Source organism: Solea solea, chromosome 15 (assembly GCF_958295425.1).
Source record: "Solea solea chromosome 15, fSolSol10.1, whole genome shotgun sequence".
Lineage (NCBI taxonomy): Eukaryota > Metazoa > Chordata > Actinopteri > Pleuronectiformes > Soleidae > Solea > Solea solea.
Genome location: NC_081148.1, coordinates 8,322,161 through 8,347,881, shown reverse-complemented (window position 1 = coordinate 8,347,881; position 25,721 = coordinate 8,322,161). Strand labels below are relative to the sequence as shown.

Below are 25,721 nucleotides of genomic sequence, written 5' to 3'. Positions count from 1 at the left end.
ATCATTCAAATAAACGTTGAACTTTACAGAGGATATATTTAGATATTTGATTGATCAAACTCAACTCTAGTAACCCATTGAGATATTCTTTTTGTCAATTAAAACACACATATTATTATTTTTCCTCTACAGGCACCAGTGATGTGGCACTTTGGGTCCTTTCCGTCGCACGAGGATATCCCTCGTGTAGTCGTGTCGTCCTTCTGTCCAACTTTTGTCCCCGTAATTTGATTTAATTTGGTCTCTGGTCTCAGTTTGCGATGGACGCTGACAAAAATACCGATTCTAAAGCCGCCGCTGCTGCGGAGAGTAAAGATGACACCGATTCTTTCACTAAAGTGAAGTCCAAAAAGACACAGAAACGAAAACGTGAACAAGATGGAGTGGGCATGGACACAGACGAGCCTGTGGCCGTCAAGCGGCCGCAGTTTCCACCGATTTCAGGCGACAGATTACGGGTAAACACTTTACTCTTTGTGTTGTTTTTATACTGTTTGTGTAGAAACTGCTGTTGTCTCTTTAAGCACTTTAACTCATCATTATTAATTGTTGAGATCTCGCAACCACTCTTCCTCTTAAGCCATGTTATGTCAACAGGAATTCTGTTTACTGGAACCCCAAACTGATTAGTCAGTTAAAGTGACATGCACAAAGTGGTTCTGCTTGTGTAGATTGTTGTAAATGTATACCAGTTTAGTGTTGTCATGTTTTTTTTTGTTTTAATTTTGTTTTAGTGTATATCAAATATTCAAAACAGTAGAAAGCATTGTGTGTAAGAGTATGCACACAACTAGTGTCAGCCCCAGTGATTTCTTCATCAAACTCACTTAAACACAAAGGTGGCAGATAGAACATAAATCACATAAATCTATTACTGTATGCATTACTAGTAGCCGATCAACCTGTTACTCCAGTTAATTGTTTTGGGTTGCCTGTGGGAAGCTGAATCAGCGTGTAAACGTGGTCATAAAAACACAGCTGTACTTAAGTTTTTATTTTTGTCTCCAGCAGTACAATAATGTAGAAACTTTTAAGTGTTTTTGTTTTGTTTTTTTATTTGCTCATGATCATGTGTTGCTGATGTTTTTACTCATTATCCACACTATTACTGTACTTTTCACAACATTCAAGTAGAGCTGGAACCTTTTTCTGATGTTTTATACACTTAATTCACATTAATTAATCATTTAAATGTTGTAACCTTAAAACTTGTAGCCCTGCTTTTAAGCTTGGTTAAACACTAACTAATTAAATTCTGTACATTTTGTGATATAGGACAAGGTTTTGTAAAGTAGTGTTTTCACACAGTTTAATAGTCTTGTGTGTGTTTCAGGGACCAGACCAGCTGCATAAAATCCCTGTCCCAGCTCACAGATACACTCCACTGAAGGATAACTGGATGAAGATTTTCACTCCCATCGTAGAGAAACTTCAGCTTCAAGTCAGATTCAACCTCAAAACTAGAAACGTTGAACTCAAAGTAAGTTATTTCAGGCTCTTTAAGGGTTGGGGATATTACAACAACATGTCTTCCTTTGTTATTGATTGTTGTGTCCATGATTTATACAATATGTCTTCCTTCTTTCAGACATGCAAAGAAACAGAGGACATCAGCGCTCTCACAAAAGCAGCAGATTTTGTTAAAGCATTTGTTTTAGGATTTGAGGTTGAAGTAAGTACTCTAATGATTGGTTTTCATGTTAAAATAAATAATGTGGATCTAAGATAAGCAGTCATACAGTAATATATCTGTTATTTAAGAATATTACTATGGCAGTGGGTAGAAGTGTCTTGATTATGGATGTTTCAGGAATGTGCCTGATATGTGACATCACACTCTATCTTCCCAGGATGCCCTTGCTCTTATCAGGTTAGACGAGCTTTTCTTGGAAAGCTTCGATGTCACTGACGGTAAGACGGCCGCAACATGGTGCCTTCTGTCTGTTTTGAAAAACATTTGCTAAATTAAGTAAATCCCCTGGTGTGTAATTATTGTCTTGTGTATTCTCTCCTGGTAGTGAAACCTCTGAAGGGAGACCATTTATCCAGAGCCATTGGAAGAATCGCAGGGAAGGGAGGGAAAACGAAATTCACAATTGAAAATGTCACAAAGACTCGTATTGTACTTGCAGACACGTAAGCATCCTAAATAAAATTCAATAAAACTCAAATCACTTTTTTATTCGAGTCTCACTGCAGTTTCGGTTAGAAGAACCAGAAAAATTATAATTTTGTTTTTGCCCTCGTCATGCACTCTTTTGGGCATCACACAACAAAATGATAGTTTTTTTTAGTTTGATTTAACTTTACTGTGCGTTTGTCCCTCTCTCGACCCCACGCTGGAGTTGTACTCGTAATCAGTGTTGTTTACCTGCAGCCTGATTTCTCTAATTAACATATTTTTAATGTCTCTCAACAGAAAAGTTCACATATTGGGGTCTTTCCAGAATATCAAGATGGCACGGACAGCAATTTGTAACTTAATCTTGGGTAAGACTTTAAATAGTGAATCACGGTTGTGATATTTGAAACTCTGATTGAATCAATTTGTTGTGACCTTCAAATGCTTTTGCCCTTACAGGAAGTCCACCTTCAAAGGTCTATGGCAACATCAGAGTGGTGGCGAGCAGGGCTGCTGAGAGATTCTGAAGTCTGACTGGCTGCTGTATTCGTATTTATCCCTTCCTCCAGTGGCTGGTGGGATAACCATTTTGATCCGTGTTGATCAGCAGACTGTTAATGCAAAGTGCTATGACAAAACCATGAACAGAATGCAAGTATTTGGTGAATTTGTGTAAATAAAACAAAATCTGCTCAGGATGGAGTTCCACAAGTCTATGTGTGTCCTGAATAGCAACACGAGAAAAAGTGGGATGGAAAATGAGACTGTATTTACATTAACTGGCTGCTTTATAAGGTACGGAAGTGTCCAATGTGAGCGTCCACTGCTGTAGCCCATCTGCTATGTGATGAAGACATTTGCAGTTCAACTGGTGTACCTAATAAAGTGGCTGGCCATTGTGGATCTGCTATTTATAACAAAGGTTTGGAACGGGAACTAATCAAGACCAGCTGCCTCATGACAATGAAAAATAATGTTACAGGTTAATGTAATTGGAGTCGATAACATCACGGAGGACAATGACTGAACATTACCCATTACTTTTAACATTTCAAAGTTTATTTAAATTTTATTTAATTTTCTTACAGTATCAAGTTTCCAACAGTCCCACAGCATAAGTTGCAGCATGCAGAAAAAGGAGAAAAAAAAAAAGTTCTCAAACGTACATTTTCAGATATCCCCACACAAACTAAAAAAAACCCAAGTCCATCAGAAAAAAAAGAAGGAAAAAATTGCACTTAAACTAAAGCGCGATCTGAACTATACAGAGAACAGAGAGCCAGAACTGCATTTAACAAATACTTATATACAAAAGAAAAGAAAAAAAACCAAAAAACCTAAAATTTCCCCTTTAAGCTGAGTACAGTGTGTGGCAGTTTGAGACGGGATCAGATTGCAACCTTCACTGGAATAGAAGCATCTCGCTGATCCGGGCAAAAATACAAAAAAGTTACATGTAGTTCAGTTCATTTGGATTACCTCTCATAGAATATGTGTACATGTACCAAAGTTTGGCAACATCCATATTGTATACCATTAAATTCTTAAATATATTAACATCACCATCCATGTGTAAACAAGAGGATTATTTCAAATAATTGATCTACATGCACAACAAAAAAATATATTTCCATGTCATGCAAGCACAGGGAGGCCCAAGCCGTGCGGAGCTTTGGGATCAGGGACAACTGAGCGCTCCAGATTCACATCTGACTGAAAACTCCTGTTCAAACCAGCAGTCGAGCCTCCACAGCTAAACAAATAAGCTATTCCTGATGCCGCTCATAGGAGGAAGTGTTATTCCCTTACGAAATAAAACGTCTGGTTGAATTATTAAGTTTTTCTCCCTGTTTGTGTTAGTGGGTGGAAGGAGGAGAACACGAGGTGATTGTGACAAAGTGGGAGCAGAAGCCAACTTTTGAAATGTACATGTTTAAAAAAAAAAAAAAAGAGGAAAAAAGGAGTAACTACATTGAACAGTCTATCGGAGGTGCACACCCGATCATCATGCCAACATGATGAGATTGAAGTGTTTGTGTTGCGTACAAGAAAACTGACCCATCCTGTGCCGTACCGGGTAAATATTCAGAAGGGCTCATGTTGCGCTAAGGGCGGAGGCGCCTTTCTCCTCTTGCTGTTAAAACATGATGAGCACGTTGATTTTTACCTAATATACACATATTGATGAACAAAAACGCTGCCAGCAGATAAAGTCTCTTAAATTGCTATATACTCGCACAAACAGTGTAAAATCTCACACGTCTACTGTCAGTTCTTAGCTTAGTCCGTCTGTCCAGCCGCCGTCCGAAATTGAGCCTAGGAATTGAGATTGTGTCACAGTTCAATGCAAAAAAAAAAAATACTTTGTCCAGAGTGAACCACGACTTTGTCATCATTTTTTGGAAAGATATGTTGTTGGCATTTGTTTTATCTCTCATGACAGGAAACTAGGATCATCTCCAACAATATAAACACATGTTTAAGTATAAATAAAACTATTACAAAATAAAAAATAACATATGGACTGTTTTGCTAAGAGTGACTGGAATTTTTACTAACCGTAACAGCTCTGAAATGTAATTTTGCAATCCGACATGACTCGTGGGTTCGAGGGGAGTGTTTGCGAGTCACTTTTGTCCTGCAGGACAACAGCTGTGATGATGGGTAATAACTTGGACTGGTTACTGGATATGTTCTGGTTGGCACTTCATACCCTACTTTCTAGTTGCACTGTAAGTCAAGTGTTAATATACTATACACCTCCTCACGACACAACCGTAGATATACTTGTATTTTTTTTTTTCTTCTTTATAAAAGACAAGAACAAAAATAAATATCAAAAATAACAAATAACAAAAAGAAAAAGAGAGAGAAAGAAAGAAAGAAAGAAATGATGTCATATGGACAAGCCAACCAGCCTCCTCACTGAGCCCCTTCCCTCCCATCCAAAGTTGGAGATGCTTTTGATGTCCTTCAGTCTCTTAAAGTGCTATGACCGGGTTCACGGAGGGGATTTTACAATTCAATAACACTTCAAAGTTGGCTTCACGAGGCCTGTGGTTTTTTTGAAAGGAAAAAAAGTGGCTTCACAGAAAGAAAGAGAGCAATGAGTGAGAGAGAGAGATTGAGAGAATACTTCCATTGAGTTACACAGAGAGCATTTTGCCGGACGTCTTTAGCAGATCTTGGAGAAAGCGAGTGTCGAGGAGGAAGGAGGAGCGGCGGGGGTTCAGCGAGCAAAGGCGCGCTCACACGTCCACCACCATCTTTTTGTGTATATCGAGACCTCCGACCACCTGGAGCAGAGAAAGACAGGAAAAACAATCATTACTCAGGCAATCTAGAGATGCAGAGATGGCTTGTGTAAAGAAAAATGCCTAAGACATAATTGTGTGCTAACAAAGCATTGAAGCTCTGGGTGAAGCTCTGCAAACAAAGGTGGGTTATGGTACTATTTACAGTTCACTTTTAGAGTTATCAAATGTAAACAAAGTGTCTTTGCTCTTCTTTGACAGAATAGCTTTTATTTGTGGGCCAAACATGAGGACGTCATCATTTCGAGACTTGTAGAGTGTGTGTCGAAATAATAGTTTTATTATTTCACAGAAAACATTATACAACAACTTTTACAAGCTGGAAAGCTCAGTTGTTAAATAACAAACGAACCGATCGTAGGTGTAAAATCAGTTCCCCAAGTTCCCCTTTGATATACAACAACATGCTGCCCGTGTAAAAACTCTGACTTTATGACCCGCACCTGTCGGCCTGTTATACAAGCTGAACCCAACCCTCAAAAGTATATGTTAATTACTTCCCAAATTTAGCAATCTTCCATTGGTGTATTTTGGTTTTATTTATCTTATTATAGAGCTACAAATATCAGGAGGTGCTGTCCTCGGTGCCGATATTGCTCTTTCCACATCCTGGCCACAGGTGTAGGAAGAGGTTAAATAAATAGAAACAAACAAACGTCTTCACCTTGAACAGAAAAGCCCTCGCTTACAGACTGCATTTTTGTCTACGCCTTGTGTTTCGCTGCAATGTGCAATAAAAACAGAGTCTACAGTGACAGGATTTAGCCTGTTCTTATATGCATGGAGAGGAGAGGACATATAGAGCCAGGATCCTTCCAGAAAGATATTTGGTGCAGGTGGAGTATCCAGACAAAAGCTACAGACACGTCTTTAGGAAAAGGTAAAAACATAGGTGTGAGTGAGAGAGGAAAACTATCAACAAATGAAACTGTACAGACAGTGAGTTGTTCATAGTTTATCCCACCTGAACTCGCTGCATTTTCTTTAAAGTCCACCCGAGAGTGTGTCGGCCCGCGCATCACTACAGTCTTTAGATAAGACCTATTTTTACATCGCTTATTTTTAAACACTCTTTGTTGCCGTTTTCGTTTCAAGCGAGACACAAATCATGTCACATTGTCTCCTCCTTGAGCCATTTAGTGCTTGGGAAGTTGCTGCTTTATTTTAGAAAAAAAAGGGGGGGGGGGCGGGACGGGGACGATGTAATACTCTCCCCGTGCCATCCTGAAAATACACTCCGTCTTTTTTAGTTCAAGGCTCCGGAGACACAGCTGTCACATGTGCTCCTTCTGTCTGTCAGAGTTGAAAGTGGTGCTTTTCCTTTCAGAAAATATCTCCAAGTAAAGCAGGAGCCACTGGGGTCTGACAAGAGGATGTCAGGGTGTGGGTGATCATTATTTCACAGATAGATCTGAAAGAGACTTTCACAAACTGTATAGTGTAATGTATAAGGTCGGGATTTCAAACTGTACTGCGTCTTTCAAAATCTTTAAAAGTGCTCTATGAATCAAAACTGTGATAGCGTTGGTATCCCAGCCGTTTGTTTGACTGTGGCTTTAAACAGCAGATTTAAAAACAAAGATCACTGGAGCAGCTTCATTTTGAACCAAGTCCTTAAAAAGGCATGAAAATGATCAGTGACCCCACACGTGTCCTGTATGAGGACTTTCTGCTGCTGCCATCAGGAATGTATTTAGATTGCTTTCATGTAAAACAAACAGGAAGAGGTTTGAGTTCAGACTGGTGAACAGTCATAGTGCAAAGGAAGGGTTTAAAATGAGGAGATATTGAAATAATCTGCATCTTTATTTTGCCTCTGCCTTCTTGAACCTTGCTGCTTATCTCTGGTAGATTATAAGTTATGATTACTTCTCTTCCGTGTGTGAAGCAGCTTTATATGAGCATTTTTAGAGGTTTGCTTCATGTGTTGACCTCAGTTTAATAAAGTGTTCAATGTTCATCTCACTATAGTAACAGTCTCTCTCCCTCTCTCTCTCCCTCTGCAGACTGAAAACTCATCTTCTCAACTAAATTAATTTTCTCTCATAACCTTCATACCATCGTATATTATTACACAACCTTCTCACACGACCAACCCAGGATTATAAGAATAATGTCACAGCCAGCATTTTCACAGCCCCATCACATCATGTAGTGAGAAATCATCGGGCAATATTTAGAGCCCTTGACGGCATATTTCCACAGTAAGCTTGAAATTTAAACCCACTGCTGTCAAGCCGGAGGAGAAAAAGCTGTTTTTCGAGGCTTTTCTTTTGCCCCTTTGACATTTGCCTGCAGCACAACAGTCTGCATCAGCAGAAAACACCAAGGGAGTGTGGGGGTGGGGGGGCTTCCACTCACAGCACAGAATTCTTCGAAGGATATCCTGCCGTCTCCATCCCTGTCTGCGTTGATTATGGTCTTGTCCACGATCTGCTGGAGCTGTGTGTCCTTCAGGTTGTTGCCCACCATCATCTTCAGCACCTGGAAGAGCTCGCCGTTGGAGATGTAGCCGTCCTTGTCCATGTCGTAGATCCTGAAGGCGACTGTGGTGCAGCGGTGTGGCAGAAACAAGGGAACAGAAACGGAGGCAGAGTGAAATCAGTTAAAAACAGAGACATCCACAGGGCATCAAATGTCACGAGAACCGGTCTTTGACTCATCTCTGGTCAAAGTCTTTACCCGTCTTGTAACTTTGTCCTCCTTTTCACCACCGTTCACTCAATAATCCCTCGATAAACACACTTATTTGCATTCCACACACACACTGGCCCCGAGCATTAAGCGTTAATTCAAAAGGCAGTAAAAACCGGTGGTGTCCAACTTTCAGGCTAGTACTGTTTGTTGATGCAGGACTAGGATGCAGGGTCATGCCAGGTTTAACTACAGAGACAGCAATAGAAGACCCTGAACCACATGTGGTATCCATGGAGGAGCAGCTTTACTTACACCGAAGCTTCTGTTCCTTGTCGCCCTTGACGCTGAACTGTGAGACTCCCTCGATGAACTCTGGGGAAGGAGAAAAATCATCGGTGTCATCTTGATATAATGGAATTTATTGTGGATGTGTATATGGAAGCATCAAGTCACATGGATTGCTTCTTAACTCAAATGCTGTGTGTTTATTGCACACTGAACGCTAATGGAACTCTAGTTAGCTGGTAGAAGCAAAACACAGACAGCACAGACACATGAATCCAGTATGAAGATCAACTTTTATGTTGCAGTGGTGTTAGTGATGGAGAAAGGTTCCTTTACATGCTTTCATTTCTGATTTACATACATTTTGAGAAAAACTGGTTCAGACACATTTCCTCCTTGCTGTTGTCATTTCATGTTTGTGTGTGGGTGTTGGCGAAAGCTCATACAGGCCCATCATAGAAGGTAATTTTACACGACCTCTTCACTTCGTAGTCACTTGAAAAGCTACACTGCACTTAGCTCTTTACTGAAGTATGCATCTGATGCAGCTGTTCCTCTTTATTAAGGGATGTATTAAGCTTAGTGTATGTTTTAAGGAGTTGCGTCGCTGGGAGCCTTGACGCCAAATACCAACAACATGGACTTCAAATAGTAAACCGTCCATGTTAGTCAGCCGATGCCATAATAAATGTATAAGAATACGGCAGTACAATTAGGTTACAGTGCTTCCCCACACCAGCAGATCAGAGTTTATTGCATACCTTTAAAGTCCACCTCTCCATTCCCGTCTGTGTCAAATATGTCGATAACCCTTTGCACCAGGGGGTTCTGTTGCAGTTCCGGCAGGGACATGAACTCCTCCACGCTGAGCGAGCCAGAGTTATCTAGGTCGAGTTTCTTAAACCTCTTCCCTAGCCTCTTAATCTCATCAGCATCGACTGGACAAAGAGACAAAAAAAAGAGAGAAAATCTTAATGAGACGTTGACATTTTCTTTGCAGATATTCAGCTGGTGCTCTTGGGTTATCACACAAATGATAAAGATCACAGGTATCAGACTCAGGGTGACGGCCTCTCTTCACTAAGAAAAAAGAAAATGGAATAGTTCAAAGTGAAAGAGAAATGAGCCACAGTGCACTTGTATGTTCTCGTGTACACCGAGCCAGCAAAAATTCATGCAAAATATAAAATACCCTTGCTAACACCTGCATGAAATATAGTCATACATTCTAGCAGCCACCACTTGCAACTAGGTCAAGGACACCAATTCCAGGCTGCACATTATTGAGCCAAGCGCTCCAAGACCCACAGAAACCACAGCACATTATGTTCTACTCTGTGACCTGAAAGGAGTACAGATATTACTACTGCAGAGAACTTAAAATAGGGGGAAAAAAATGAAATGAGAGTCATTGGGAGAGAAAGGAACAGAGGAAAAAGCACAAAGAGACACAAATACAAGGAGACAGTTATTGCAAACTCACAGCCTTTGTTGCCTACTGGTGCTTCCTTCTGTTCCCCTGCCATGAGAAACAGCCTCAACTCTCTAACCCACTATACTGAGCAATGGCAAGGAGTTATCGAGAAGCAATAACAAAGCCAGTTGTTAATTACTATATAAGCTCATTCACAGAGGGTCACATGATACGGGCGGCCAACCACAAACTACAACAGTAGCCTGGGATCCTAAATGACATCATCTCTATCTATTAATCTGAACACGTAGCAAACAGAGGGACAGAGGAACAATGAGGTAGGGTGACGTATTTATGAGGCTAAGAAACCTCAGGTGAGGTTCAAGGAGATGTCATCATAGATTTATTATACACTGAACTCTCTGGTCACTGGAAAAATCCTAGATTTACCACCTCATGGTTGTAATCCATCGAGTCTAGTCACAATCTCCCCTTTTGTTCCTTTATTGGGTGTTAGGTAATAGTGGATCAAGTGTTTTTGCAGAACATTATGATGTCACACTGGAAATATGACTATTTCAATAAAAGGTCATCACATCATCTTTCTCTCTTGTAAGACATTTGTGTTATAGCTGGATGGATTCTTGACCTAAGGCCAAAAACGCAAGTAATGCAGATCGTATGCTGTGGCCTCGAGTCACCTGTATCTGATACTGAATATAAACAGCACTCTCAAAACACTACTGGGGGTTGTTAATATATTTAGGAATAATGTTGCTCTTGAGTGCAGACTCATCACTAGTTTATCAGTTATACTCACACTAAGACTGGACAATAAGGCTAAAAAAGATTATTAGTTTAGGTTGATAATTATCACGATAAATGGCAGGTTTTCGCTCTTGAGTGAAAGTTAAAGAAAACCAGTAAATTTTGGTTTTAATATGAAAATTATGAATATTATGAAGAGAAAACAAAACCTTGTTCAAAACCAAATCATTTCACACACCATTCAAAATGATTAGTGTTGTACCTGACCAACAAGTGTGTGCAATTCACATGTGTGTCTTTATTTCTAACGAGTATTGTACTAGCAATAATAAAAACCAAATCTTTAAATGTGAGTGAGCTGTAAGGTGTGCTGATCTTTTCCACTGCATTTCTCAAAGAAATATGATTCTACACTGAGTTTCAATTAGTAACCCATTGTTTTACTTATCGTATGATGCAAAGGAAGGGAGGGAGAGATTGGGTGTGGGTTATGCGTTGTGTTTTAACATTGGGACAGGCTGAGCTACATCAGCTAATCAGAGTGGAGGAGGAGGAGGTGAGGAATGACAAGACTGTCTGGTGGACAGTTGACACTAGGGCGACCACTTTTTATCTGTAATTTGGGTATCTGTTCGAACTATGAATCTGTCACAGTTCCAAATATACAGCCCAGATGCCAATCACACTCTCTGAAATCATTCAAAAGGGAAGCAGTTGTATTAATAGGAAATTAATAAATCTTTTTGTTAAAATTTAAATTTAGCTAAAGCTAAAATGGCTAACCACGACAATATTTACTGATATTAGTTTCAGTCTTATATTATCGATTGCTAAATAGTTTGTAATTTAGCAATTTTGATAATCGATTAATTGTATTTTAAATAATTACATTAATCATCATTTTGAGGTTTGGGAGACAAACGATCAACACTTTTTCTGACGTTTAGTGGACCAAACAACTAACTTAATTGATTGATTAACCCGTCTGATTAATCAATTGTGAAATTGACTGTTGGACATTTGAAGACATCTCCTTCAGGAAGTGTGTACACAGATGTTTTGAATAAAAAACCTGAAAGCTTGTTAAGCTCCTGGTTCATCGTTGATTGATTGCCGTCTTATTTGCATTCACAACTGTGCCTGTGTGCTGCTTGAGCACTGCGAAAGCCAGAGTGTCCTGCAGATCGATAAACGTGTTCTCAAACATGAAACAAAACCATGTTTGTCCCGCTGAATCTCAGTTCCATGAATTTTACACAAACACATTTATTTCTATTGGAGGTGTTGCTGCCTTGTTTTTATGTTCCTGATACAAACACACACACACACAAATGCTCAAAATCTGATGTACCACAGGGTTTCTGTGTCCACTAGGTGTGAGTTACGAGAGCCAAGCACACGGCTGTCCTGTGACACAAGACACTTCCTTATCAGCAGCCTCCTGTTTCCTGCTCACAGCAGATGACACCAGCTCAGCTATAAGCAGGGCATCGTTGCAACCATACTTGCAGTAAGTGCCCTAATACTGAAGCTATATTTATTAGATCAAGGTCATCTGTGGCACAGATAGAAATTTTATGGGTATGAATGCATGTCCGACTCCCTCGTAAACTTCCTGTAGATATCACACACAGTCATCCTCCAAGTAGGTGCAAAATCATTGCCATTGACTGCAGTGAGTGCAGCAAATAGAGTGTCCCCTAAATCCCCTGATCACAAGATTTACAAACGTTGACTGCCACTACAGTCGCCAGACTTCAAAATGTGCAATTACAGATACAGTGTCCAACACAGAAGCTGCTACGTTCACGGTATTGCACAGCTGTGTCCATGAAATGAGCCACAGAGACGAGGTGTCCTCAACACCTGTATAATTACAGAAACAGATGCAGAAGAAGCTGAATGCAGTAACTAACCCTGGTGCCATAACCTGTGTGTTTCAGTCTTTGGCATCAGCGACAGCTGCAATGATATTGGTGATGCTAAAAACTGATACCCCTGGTTAGAATATGATTAAAAGGTACAAGAGTCCTGTTTTACATAACGGTGCAGTTGGTTCGTTACACCTATAATCCTACAATAGCATAATATTGTAGAACAGATTTTCTACAGGATGCTATATGGTTCAGAAAATGGGTTTTTACAACATAGTTTCCGTTACATTAACTTAATAATTAAGTGCCACGTTATTCATATAATTCTTCATTAATTAGATTACTCAGGGCACAAATATACAGAACTGTTCCGGTGTGAAAGTCAGTGTTTTCCCGAGAGAACTGCACAGGCACACAGAGGCTCCTCACACTGCTAATATGCTAATAAGCAGCTCTGAGGGAGACCCAATGTAACTGTGAGATCATTATGATAATCTCATATACTCCTCCATTGCAGATCACAACAGATACACGCTTTCATAAATGCACCTGCATCTGTGTTACTAGGCAACTGACTGGACCGTTAGTATTCGCCGTTAGTATCCGCCAAAGTATGAGCGGATTGAGGGGGTGTATCGGGGCATATGCACTTTCTGGTTGTTTGTGTGAGTGTAAGAGAGAGTCAAACGCTGACCTAATTTTTGGCAGCATTTCTGACCGCACACTCAATGTGATATTATCAGCTACCAGTAACACAGTTAAAAGTCAGGTGGCTCGAACTAACCACTAAAGAGAAGCACAGCTGTGAGGGAATAGAAAATCTGGTGAGTGCAGCGGGACTTTCCTCCCCATTTTTGTTTAATTATAGAACACAATGTTCCCAAAATGTCATTAATGAATGTGTCCTCTTTTTTTTCTGCACATTAATGGAGACACATGACTCCAAGCTAACCTGAACTGAGGCAAGAGGGGAGGTGGGGGTGAGAGAGGGTGGGGTATGAGATCAGAAAATGTGTTGGAATGTTACCGATAATAACAGTCTGCTGTGTATAGCACCAAAAATACACAAGATAAGGTGTGAGGGGGGGTAAACATGAGGAGGATACATGCACAGCTCAGTAATTACATGGGTCTGATACACAACACTACCCCCATTAGGATAATGGGTTTTACAAAGCAATATGGTGTAGGGTTGTCAAGGAAACGGGAGAAAACACTTTGTTAGAGACAAAAATGTATAAATAGTCCCTTAATTGAAAGATGAGATCATGAATACATTTATGAGCACTTGATGTCTTGAAAGCTCGCCGACAACTAACTTAGTTTCTAGTGTAATGCAACAGTTAACTGATTAATCTATTGTTTATTGACTAATGAATTGCTTCTGACTTAAGCCTCTTGACTATGTTCCAATTGCTTTGCTCCTCGCTATGACAGTAAACGGAGTATTTCTAGTTTGTGGACAAAATGAAATATTTCAGGACGTTGTCATTTTGGAGGTTTGCAGAACACTGATCAAGCTGTGGATTTGGAAAGCATATTGTTTCTGGGTATAAAGAAAAGGGGCATGAATACACACACACCTTATTATCTGTCACACCTAGTCTTATCTCATCCAGGCCATGAGTAAGAGGAGGCCACACAGTAGGTGTGTGTTCTACATAAAAATAAAAAGCGGGACAAAAGCGCTGATTGCTCTGGCTGCTGTTCGATAATGTACTGCTCGCCTGCATGGACCATACCAAGGGCAACACAAGGCATCCAGCACATTGATGCTCCCCATATATTTATAGCTGTGCCATCATCAGAAAACCCCCGACACACCCCAACACCCCCACCTACGGAGGCTCTCCAATTCCCAAATCAGGGAAACCCCTAGCAACAAGGAACTCCAGCAAGCCGCCCTCTGTTTATTTTAGGCGGCTGCAGACAGTCCTGCAATGGAGTGAAGAGTGTGTGCGTGTGTGTGTGAAGAGAGTGGGCTTTTATATATTTGCCAGATGTGAGTTTGATAAAGCCAGTATCAGTTAATCCTCTAGTTAATCTAATAGATGTCAACATACTAAAAATGGCATGGGCTGGTGAGTGGGTCTTAAACTTTGTTCACATTTGATTTAGGGCAGTTATGTGGAGGTGCAGCACAGGGCACGTCTACCATCGAGCCAGAGCTAATTTCTTCAAAACCAATGCCTGTCTGAGCAGTTGATGAGCTGAACAGCTGCTCTGTCAGTGGAGGGTGTGAGAGACAGAGGAGAAAGCCAAATACAGACAAAAGAGAACAGAAAGTAAGGAGGAAGGCAAAAAGAAGTGTGTGTGTGTGTGTATAGAAAACTCATTTAAGACAATACATTTGAGAATCAAAGTAATTCCTGTATTCATGGCAAGTGAACATTATTTAATATCTATTCTTACACTTGCTACACAGAAAGGACAGAGAAAAAGGAAGAGATAATGAAGAAAAGCTATATAGCCCAGATTGAATGCAGAGGTCCTTGATGGGTTCAGATCAGGATCATGGATCAGCTAAATCCACCTACCCTTCCCATTGAGTCATAATCATGGGGGAGGAATAGCTGGAAGGCCCAACCCCCCGCCCACAGTCCAGTATCTTCTGTCTATAAAAAGCAAATGTCGGCCAATAAAGGGACAGTTTGGGTATACTTAAATGGGGTTACCTATGTATCGTCAGCATGCAGATTTACAGTCAGCTTACAGAGTTTGAAAGTGCTCTGTGTCCACACTGTTCATCAAAAGCTCAGAAAAAAACATGGCTGCAAGTGGAGACGTGAGGAAAAACTACTAACTTTAGCCACTTAACTAAAGGTTCACCAAATAAAATATCTGTCAGCTCAAGTGTGCTCTATCACCAGAATATGGCCACTACTTTATCTACGTTAGACAGCCTAACACAGATTGTACACAGTCATTTGTTAAGTGATTAAAATCTGTTTATCAGATTTGTGTGTTTACATGTCATTACCAAAAAATATGGTGTTCATATAATGCAATTAAGAGTTGAATTACTACTGTATGTATATACTGTATGTTTTCAGTCTGACTCACTCTGACCTGAACTTGGAACCTCGCCAAAACAGGTACCAAAAAAAAGCACCAGGTACAAGGTACTAACCCTACTGAAAAAGCAAAAAATAACAAGTAGAGTTGAGTCGAGCCGTGCTAGAACTGTATAATAGAAAAGTGCGGCCATAAGGTGCAGGGTTAATACTGTGCTGTGTCTGGGTTTACCAATGAAGAGGGGTGTAAGGAAACTCTCAAAGTGATATCTGCTGACTTATCTGAAATGTTTAGTGAGCAGTGAGAGTAATGTTAGCGTCAGGCTCCCATCTTGTAGTTGCAGTTTTTTTTTTTTTTTATGTGGACACACTGTCCTCTAAAGTGGCTGTAGATTCACTGCCAGGCTGTTGAAAACACTCAGAAAGGTTTGCTTGCTTCAATTTCATTTTACCTTGGTTCTGTGCTTATACCTTTGATGCATTAGTGTGTTGTGCTAGTTAAGTGCTGCACTCGAGCGTGTCGAGCCCAGCCCACTAAAATACCCCAGTCACATAAAAAAAAAATGCACACATTTAAAACAGCATGAAATTTCAGACCACCAGTGCAATCACTCAAAAAAAAAAATATGATGGCACTCTAGAGCCCTGCTATCCCTTTATGACTGTTATAATTTAGTTTGGACACTTTTTCAACAGTGCAATAAAAATCCCAAAGGCTAATAGCTCTGTAGCCCTGTCAGAATGATGAGGTCATCCTCAGCAGTGACACTGCCCCTGAAGTATACCTACACTACAGTGGGACCTGTCGTAGTCTCACTGCTCATTAAAACACATGCAGCACTGGAACCATTTTTAACCTGGTTCATAATAACGTGCTGGTAAAAGTGTGCCAGACTGAAATCTACAAACCGTGGCTTCTTTTTAAACAATGCGTGAAGTCTGTGAATAATGCATCACAAGGTAGGTAAGGTGAAGGAGGTGGACAAAGAAGAAATGTGAGTCATATCCTCAATTCCTCCTCCTCCTCCTCAAAGCTCAGGAGCTCACCAGGTAGACATCTTGTAAACATGCCTGACTAGAGTTTGATTTAGAGGTGACATCACTTCCTGAAACACTTCTGAACATCACACAACTGGACAAACTTTATGATACAAAACATTAACATCCATAAAAATACCAGAGGCATCACCTCACACATGAAGTGTGTCAGAACCATGCAATAATAATTCAGGCCAGAAAAAAAGATACAAAGCTGTTAATCCTTGAACAGAAGAGAGCTCTCCATCTAAAGTGAGCACACGTGAATGAATACTTACAATGCGTACACATCTCCAGGGGGTAACTAGCTTCATTTCCCTAAAGACAGAGAGAGAAACAGAGAAGACATTAGAATAGTTTCAATAAAGAACAATTATATCTGTTAAGTTACTTAAGATAAGATGGCAGAGAGTTTTAAAATCCCTCTCATTAGCAGAATGTAAAATATACAGGGTGTTTCTTTTTGCTCCGAGCCATCAGAGGAGAGCAAATTTGGTGTTTTAGATATTTTTCTACAGAACACAAAGTTGCTTATTTATGAAACTAACCATGGGACCAAATACAGAAGGCAACAGGTGGTGATCTGTGATAAACAAAAGATTGATTTTCATATCACAAAAAACAGCAGATATAATGAGGACAAAAGTGCATGCAGCCACGTCCTATACTCATATATGTGTATATCAGAAACTCTGAACTGAAACTGTCACATCAATTTTCTCATAATCCTTAATTACCATGAAATTATATTTTTTCGGTTGACATACGCGTAAAATAAATTGCTGAGACTTTGGGCCCTGGAGCTTTTCTCAGTTCAATAGAAACAATAGATCATCAGATAATCTAATCTATTTGATTAGCTTAACTGATGGGGTGGGGGTGTGCACAGATAAAACACTTAGGATGAGTCATGCATCAAAACCCTCTGAAGATATTTCTAGATAAAAACTTTTACACACAACATTAAAAGTAAGGATTGCCTGCCCTCAGTGACTCCCAGCAAAGGCAAAAATTAACTCAACATGTCAGGATTGGCTACAGGATTATTATTTTTTTTTTTACACATTCATTTTACACATGAAGTCTTGTCGGCCACATGGATTTGTTTTATTGTTAAAGCCTATAGCACTGAGGTGAGTAACTGTTGCTATGTTCTATATAAACTGTACAACTATGAATAAAGCGGTTTCATTCTGAGTGACGGTATGAGATGTTTAAACATGGATGATGAGTTTCATCACGGGACATTCAGTATGTTAACAGGTCTAGTCTTGAATCCAGACTTGAGTTGGAGATAACTGCAGTAACAGGTAGGGTCCTTTGCAGAGTTTCGTGGGTGTGGGTTTGCAGAATTGTTTGAGGAATTGAAGAGAGCGAGCGAGCGAGCGAGCGAGAGAGAGAGAGAGAGAGAGAGAGAGAGAGAGAGAGAGAGAGAGAGAGAGAGAGAGAGAGAGAGAGTAGTATTGGCTGATATTCAGCAGTCACATCCGCATCCAATCCCCTCCAGCACTGCAGTGTCCACTGATAACTGGCAAGATGAGGCTGAATGCTCACATGGGAGTCAGCAAGGAGTCCCTGTGGCAATGAGGGGGATAGTGAGTGATGGAATGGACATCACAAAGCTGAGAGAGATACAGAAACATGGCCTGGCCCAGCAGCAAGCAATCAACCAATCAGAATTGTCCAGCAGCAACAGCAAAGAGCCAAACTGAGCTGAGCTCTGTTTTCCAAGCAGAAGCTTCCAGTGGCCATGAGGGGTGGCATACAATATCGAGAACCAGCTACTGAAAACAGCTGCTCGTCGATTTTTCTATAACTGCAGTACTGAATTTCACGTGAAAAAAATTGTCTTTATGCCAACATTGATGTCTGCAGTGTCCTTACTAAAGAAACCACTAGAAATGAATGCCGCATATGGGGTTATAGGGGTTTAATTTAAGAGCATACTCAAAATAAATAGACAGATTATTAGACAAAACCAGCAGCAATTTCATTATCCAGTCGCACATTAGACATGGCGATGTTCAGCAGCAGATAAATAAACAAAAGTTTCAGCTGAATGGATTTTGCTGAAGCTATTGACCGTTTGTGTTTGAGCTCAGAAAACCTCAGCAAGCACAGCTGAGGTCATGCTGCAGTCTAAACTGATTCTCTTATTACAATCCCTCATCAAATATTTGTATATCGCATGAAAACCAAAAAAAAAAAAAAACATGAGGAGAGCAATTGCACACTTGCCAGTGTGAAGAAAGCTCAAGTAAAATAAAAAGTTACACCCAAGGAATATTGCCAATGCTTTCCAACACCGAGTAACAATACACACACTAAACTGATTGGAGAAAGACAGTGAAAGTTACGTCACACACTGGCTTATCCCCGTGCTACTGTGCTACAGTAGACTTACCTCAGTGAAGTTGTGGTATTTTAAGAGCAGTGAGGAGAATGAGGTGACTCAGGATTAGCCAGAGAGAAACTTAGTATTTGACACCATGAGGAAGACAGAGTGAGCCACCAGTGCAGTGATCTGAGGCCGACATATACATGGTTTCCTCTGTGGAACAACTTGACAGAGGCTGCACACTGGCAGTTCAGGAGATTGAATTCCAGTGTAACACATGACTTTGCCATTACAGGGACTGGGTGTCCCATTGCCTGTGTAGCTCTCTGCGTAATAGTGACAATGTGATCCTTTATTGATCCCCATAGGGAAAGATCCCTTTGTTTACTCCCTTACATGGAGCTCGATCTGAGACAGAGCAGCACTGCGGGCTGCAGGTTCAGTGACTTATTGTTTTGGATTCAAGTCCATAAACCAGGGTTCTCCAGTTAAAGGGCAGGTTCCTGGATGCACCCTCACCCTGCTGTGCAAGGCATACTGTTGTTCACACCTTTATTTCCCCCTTAAAATAGTCATGAAAACACTTTAACAACACTTCAAACTACTTAAATAATTTGATTTATCTACTCTAGTTGTCACAAATGGGTCATGCAAACTACTGGCGACCCTCATGTGGAGGATAAAGCGGTCGCCATGTAGCTCTGGTAAAACAGTATGACATTTCAATAGCATAGAATTAATAAATGGTGACAGACCACGTCCCTTTTTGTATCCATTTTGAAACTATGAGATGCTACAGCAGTGTTGATTAGAGCTTAAACAATTAAACAATTACTAAATTAATCGACAACTACTTTGTGTTGAAAGCAACTTTTTAAGCTAAAATCTATTTCAAACCTTTATGTGGTTATTGAATATATGAAACATAATGAATTCATCTTGGCTTAAAATGGTAAAATAATATTTACCAAAACAAACTAGTGGATAAATGAGTATAGGGTGGACCTGCTCTCAACAACATCCTTGATATTTACGATCCATAAGTGGTGGCTGTAGTAGGGTCTCTGGAAATAAAGAGACTTACAGCAAAGCAGATTTGTTGTTGAGGATTACAGGTTTACTCACTAAGGGTTAGGTCTGCCTTAGGTCACTGGATCAGCTAACTTGCCATCAAGAGTTACTCTTGTCTTCATCTGTAATAGACCACTTCATGCAGCTCTTGCTGCGCTGCCCCTTTATGCAGATGGTAATGGCAGTGAACCAGGCCAATGAATATAAATATATCAGAGACAGAAAAAAAAATCTTGCTTTGTCACAGCGGAATAGAGGCAAAAAGAGAAAGAGCTAGTGAGAGACTTGTGTTGGCTCATCAATAATGCAAGCTTCATTCAGAATCAATTAGGCTTTAGCACACACAACACATTTTGCATAATGAAGAGCCTGGCATGGTTGCTGGTTCACTGTAGTACACTATTGCCGTGCTTAAAAAAAAAAAACTAATTACAGACCCACTGAACACAGACATGACATCAAAGACTGGGAAAAACAATATAAGGGGCCGCAGACAAACACCTCGATTCACCTTGTGCAACTCTCATCCTTGATAAGGACAGCACATTTGGCTTTGGCTTTGTTTTCACTTCAAGCTTGTTGGGTTCTTCTTTCTCCATCCACTAGTATTGTACATTAACTGAACTATGTTACAGTGCTACCATGGAATATAAACATGATTTACATCAATAAAGGTTTGTTTACTTATGTCTATGACTGCAGATGTCAGCCTTATTTATATCCAAATAGAATATTTGTTTACTTGGATGACTTATCTTCAGCATTTGCTTCAGTGCAGGCTTTACTGCACTGAAGTAAAGCCATCCTCAGCTTAAGCTGGGGACACAATACAAGATTGTTTGCCCAATCTTATCCACGATTTACAGTTGGCCACAGTCTACACCAGTCAACACTATTTGGGGACAGTCATCATGGCTGAATGGCACAGAAATCTGTTAGTGTGTGAGGGACTCAAAGACTCAAATCGGCGGAGGGTAACGGACCCGACCTCAGTCGCAATCAATCAAGCGTGTTTGAATTTTTGAGCCAACTCTGGGCGCAATCGGATAGTATGTACTGATTACAAACCCAACTGCAAACACAGACAATGTCAGAGTAGGGTGGGACAAAACATTAACTGCACAAAGAGCAGCAACAGCAAGCCGTTTGTCGCTCATGTGTGTTTACCCTTGAAACTGTCGCTCTCGTAGACTTGGCTGCTCTTGCGACTTTGCACTTGAGTTTGGTGCGTTCAGTTGAGTTGGTTTGAAAAGTCATGTAGTCTGTGATCCATCATCAGGCACAGTCATTAAATGTGGGGTAGTCTTTCAGTCATTATAAAAACATTATAAAAACTCCAACACCAAGTCTTTTCATAATCTTTCACGACTGTGAAAGCTGTGTAGTGTGTCCCCTGCTTTACCTGTGCTGACCCTTTTTTCTATCTCCTCACAGCAGTGTGATATATAGGAGCCCTTAGCATTAATAAAAAAAAAAACTATTTACTTTAAGGAGTATAGGCTGAGTATATGTTGCTCACATTACAACTCTTTGCCAATAAGACAATAAAAAAACAGCCAATCATAAAAACTTAACTTTTGAAGACACATTGAGAGACGGTGATATTACAAAACAACTAAATGCTGAAGCACGGTTTCACTTGGCCATTCAGCTTAGATCCATACTATGTTTTCATTTGAATCAGATGACAATTAGCTGCATCCTGATAAGCATTTTAGCCCTTTAACAAAAGTATTCTGCATTCATACCAACATGCTTAAACATATTGTGTCACTTTTCAGATAGACTGGGCGACGTGCATGTGCTGGTGTAAACAGGAAGCTAATTCTTTCTCTCTCTTCTCCTCTGCAGCTGTTTGCTTAGTTTCAGATAGTGCTACTAATGAGAAACAACGGTCAAAAGTAATAGCTGGAACTTCTTTTATTAGACTGAAACAGAAACTGAGAGTAAGTCTAAACAGAGCTTTTCAGCCACAGCTGGGAGTTGAATTGTGGTTGATGAGAACCAATCAAGAAGTTAATGCGGTTAAGTGCTCTCATCATTTGCAACGGTATCCGTTTTTGCCTGTCCAGCAAACCCCATCCCCCTAGTTGTTAAAGCATAATAAAGCCAGCAGCGAGGCTCTAAAACACCAGGGTAGTTAGGATAGATTTTCAGCATATTAACTAAAATCTGAGTTGTATGAATCCTGCCTGTATCCAAAATAAGACTGAAATCACATCACAAGAACAGTGACTAAATCTCGTCCTATATTAATGGTGCAGGGAATCTGCAGGAAAATATTTGACATTTTCTCCTTGCTGCATGATTGCTTACTATATCAGACTGACTGATGGTCAGACTATCAACATGCAAACTGATAAAATACAAGGTCTGATAAGAGCCATACCTTTAGTATGTGTGGGTCTACACACATGGGAAATCAATTATGTGCCATTTTAAACATCTGTGTGTCTATGTAACTCTGCATGCATGACATACTTCTTCACATAATATTGCTGCTGAGACTTTAAGTGGCTTGTGTGAATACATTCATGTCAGTTTATTCGTTGATTTATCCTCGCTTTATGTTCTTCGTAGGTTAGTTCAGGCATCACACACCCCCTCCATCACACAAATGTGCCTGCAAGCTTCTCATATAGTCGTGTGTTATGATAAACATTCTCAACTCTCCTGAGTTGCAGCAGAGTGCAGAGCTGAGCTGTGCTTTCAGACTGAGTTTGAGGCAATTTACCCCTCCATTATTCGCCCACCTTTGAAGACCAGGCAAAACCCAGGCCCAATAAACTGCTGACTGCACATCAATAACAACTATCTATCACACAGAAGAGAAACCTTCAAGGACATGAGGAAAACTTATTTTCTGAACCATCTCCCACATTCTTTTGAAAACAGTGTAATACAGCTTATAGTACCTGTGTATGCTTAAGTTTATGTACGCTTTCCACTTCTGTGTGGATGTGTGTGAGGGATTTGTTCCACACAAAATGAGAGCAAATATGAAAATCTCTGTTGCCTGAAGGAACTCTTGTAGGGCTTATCTGCAAAGAGTTTTGTAACAATACCCAAATCTTCTTCTGAATTTCTTGGTGGGGATAAAGATACATACTGCATTTACCAACTGCTGTAAACATTTTTCATTTTCATATTCATATTCATATTCATATAGGGGGATCTTGGCCAATATCCAATATTCGATATTGTGTCAATAATAGTGTGCCTCCCTAATCCTTAACTAATAGATTCTGGATTGTTAAACATAGGATTCATCTTGGTAACAATTCAAAATGCATAATGGGGCTGGAAATCATGCTCCAACTTCATGGCTACAGTTGCAACAAATTGAATGTATATAGCTGAGTTAAACCAGCTAAAACGATTCAGTCATATGTTCTCCTTCTCTACATGTCAACAGACGGTAAATGTACTCTCATATGTTCTTGATGTAATCCTAGTAGGTAGATATACAGAAATATGAACAATACCAAAATCAGAGTGGCTATGCACCTGCATCAATATTGGCTACTATATTTTATTTGACATGTCATTATTGCATGTGCACAACCATTTCATCTCCAGTTCAAACCAGAAATTAGAAGCAAGTGTCCCATGATGCGAAATTTGAATGCTCCTTTAAACATTTCTTCTCACTGAGCAGAGAGGTTGAAAAATAGACTCACTAAGAGTTTGAACTGTGCCAGTGACTGCTGGCTCCAGTGCGAGCCGAGAACTGCAGCAATGCAACGGCCAGTGAGGAGAATAAATCCAGATTGAGTGGGCTGATGGAAGTGCAGTGTGTATCACGTAGTGTTGAACATCACTTCTGCTGGTGGTTCACTGGGGCTTTTATCTCTTTTACATTAGCTACACGCTCAATCCATATGTGGGTGGCGCTTGATTGCAAGGCAGCATATGATCCCCTTAACATCACATCATTCCACTACATGCTAAAGCAACAGCGGATCCCTGCCCCCAACCTATCCTTGCAGCTGAAAAGAATACATTTTGTCAGGCCATAAGTTGACACTGTCAAATACAGTCGATAGGACGTGCATAACCCAAGTTTCTTCCCTCTGACAGAGAGCTGCAACACAAATGTCTCTACCAACCCCTGGTTAATGCATCTGTTATTGAAACGTCACTGACACTGATATTTTTTTTGTATTTAATGGACTGTCCATGAGTATACACTTAAATCTTAGTGTTCGGTGAATGTGTTGATCTGTATTTACACATGGTTTTTAATGACTGAAATGTTTACATCAGTCAGTGTTCCAGATTTGAGGTTTTACTCAGTGAAAATGAAGATATCTGTACATCTGACATCGTCTAAGAACGCACCAAATGTGATTTTACAGTCCAGCTCTGACAGCAAACATAACCATGCAAATCCAAATGATTGGTTCACATTACAGAAGAAAAGTTCCAGTGTGCACAATTTTTATGGGGGTTTATTGAAATTGAGAACAGTACCCATCAATGTTTGTCCAAGCATGTAAAATTAAAATCCTCTTTTTCATAATCGTAGAAGATAAGCTTATTGAATATACTTTAGTCAAGGGCCTCGGTTTGCAGAGACCATCATCTTACACCACCATGTTTCTACAGTAGCCAGAATGGAAAAAACAGTCACAAATATGCGTTAGGAAGTCCACTGTGCAAATAAAGAACTATGTCCTTGCTGGTATATGAAGGCCACCGTGCGTGGAAAAGACTCCCATGTTTGGTACAAACTCACTATTAGATGTAACTAATTATAAAGTGGTGAAGCTGCAATCTGTTGCACATTAGGAATTTAATTTAAAAGTATTATTGCTATTGATAAAAGTCGTGGTCACTTCAGCCTGCCCAGGAGGATGCTTTATGGTCACTAGGCAACTTACCATCATCTATATGCATTAGATGAGATATATTTAACACACACATGACACGTACAGCTTCTTTACTCAACTGTAGCACTGTTGCAACTATGAACTCAGCGTCAGCGAGCTGTGAACTTATTGCGATCAAATCTTACGGAGCAAACACAAGCAGTGCGGGCGTTACGTTTCCCTGCCTGGTGCGTGAAATGTGCCACACTAAGTGGCCAGCCCTGGGCCTGATGAGCATGTGTGTGTCTGTCACGAAAAGTCATTTGCACAGGCCTAGTTGCTAATAAGAGTGTGTGCGATGCCGAGCAAGGGTAAGAAAAATGTGGGCCACAGGCTTCAGGCTACTATCTGCCCCGGGCTGTTGCACAGAGCGCGCGCGACACGGAGCTGGAAAAGTGAGTGAGAGACGAGTTTTCTTCTACGTCGTCAACTGTGAAGTTACAGCAAAGCGCTCGTCGTGAAAAACAAGCTGTCAAAAAGCCCCATTATTCGACACATTAAGGCGCCGGCCTGCCCACTTCTGTGTTTACCACCGTCGGCGGCGGGTGAAAATAGGAGCCGCTTACCATCTTGCAGGTCGGATGATTAAATCCAGGCGATGAAGACGGAACTGGGAGGGTGTACAGCAGTGAGGGAGTCGGTGGGCTGCCGAACTGTGGCGAGAAACACAACAAAACACGACCGCGTTGCTCTGTGGGGTCTCGGCCTCGCTTTCTACTCGACTTCAGGCGTCTTTCCTCTCCGTCTCTCTCCGTCACAGAGGCTTCTTCCACTGCAGTAGCAGAGGGAGGGAGACCCGCTGGGAGGGGACAGTCCGCGGAGGAGGAGGAGGAGGCTCCGTTTGACAGAAGGGAGGAGTGAAGCGAGGGAGGGGGAGGTGCAGCACTACTGTACATCCGGGAACTACGAGTTATATTTATTTATTTATTTACGTCACCGTCTCCTCCAGAGGATTGTGCTAGTGCGCTACCTGCC

The 25,721-nt window shown here is 40.6% G+C and overlaps 2 protein-coding genes across 2 annotated transcripts; one reads left to right on the top strand and one right to left on the bottom strand.

Moving 5' to 3' along the window:
- Nucleotides 1-144: 144 nt before the first annotated feature.
- Nucleotides 145-2,820, top strand: pno1 (partner of NOB1 homolog). Its single transcript, XM_058651200.1, has 7 exons — nucleotides 145-458; nucleotides 1,334-1,480; nucleotides 1,589-1,672; nucleotides 1,851-1,911; nucleotides 2,019-2,136; nucleotides 2,420-2,490; nucleotides 2,582-2,820. Exons 1-7 carry the CDS (start codon nucleotides 261-263, stop codon nucleotides 2,647-2,649), a joined length of 747 nt encoding a protein of 248 aa, XP_058507183.1. The 5' UTR covers nucleotides 145-260; the 3' UTR covers nucleotides 2,650-2,820.
- A 339-nt stretch (nucleotides 2,821-3,159) lies between these two features.
- Nucleotides 3,160-25,657, bottom strand: LOC131473733 (calcineurin subunit B type 1-like). The gene is made up of 6 exons (XM_058651199.1): nucleotides 25,313-25,657; nucleotides 16,745-16,784; nucleotides 9,120-9,296; nucleotides 8,386-8,445; nucleotides 7,798-7,982; nucleotides 3,160-5,418 (listed from the first exon to the last, which is right to left on the bottom strand). Exons 1-6 carry the CDS (start codon nucleotides 25,640-25,642, stop codon nucleotides 5,371-5,373), a joined length of 840 nt encoding a protein of 279 aa, XP_058507182.1. The 5' UTR covers nucleotides 25,643-25,657; the 3' UTR covers nucleotides 3,160-5,370.
- Between the last annotated feature and the right edge of the window lie 64 nt (nucleotides 25,658-25,721).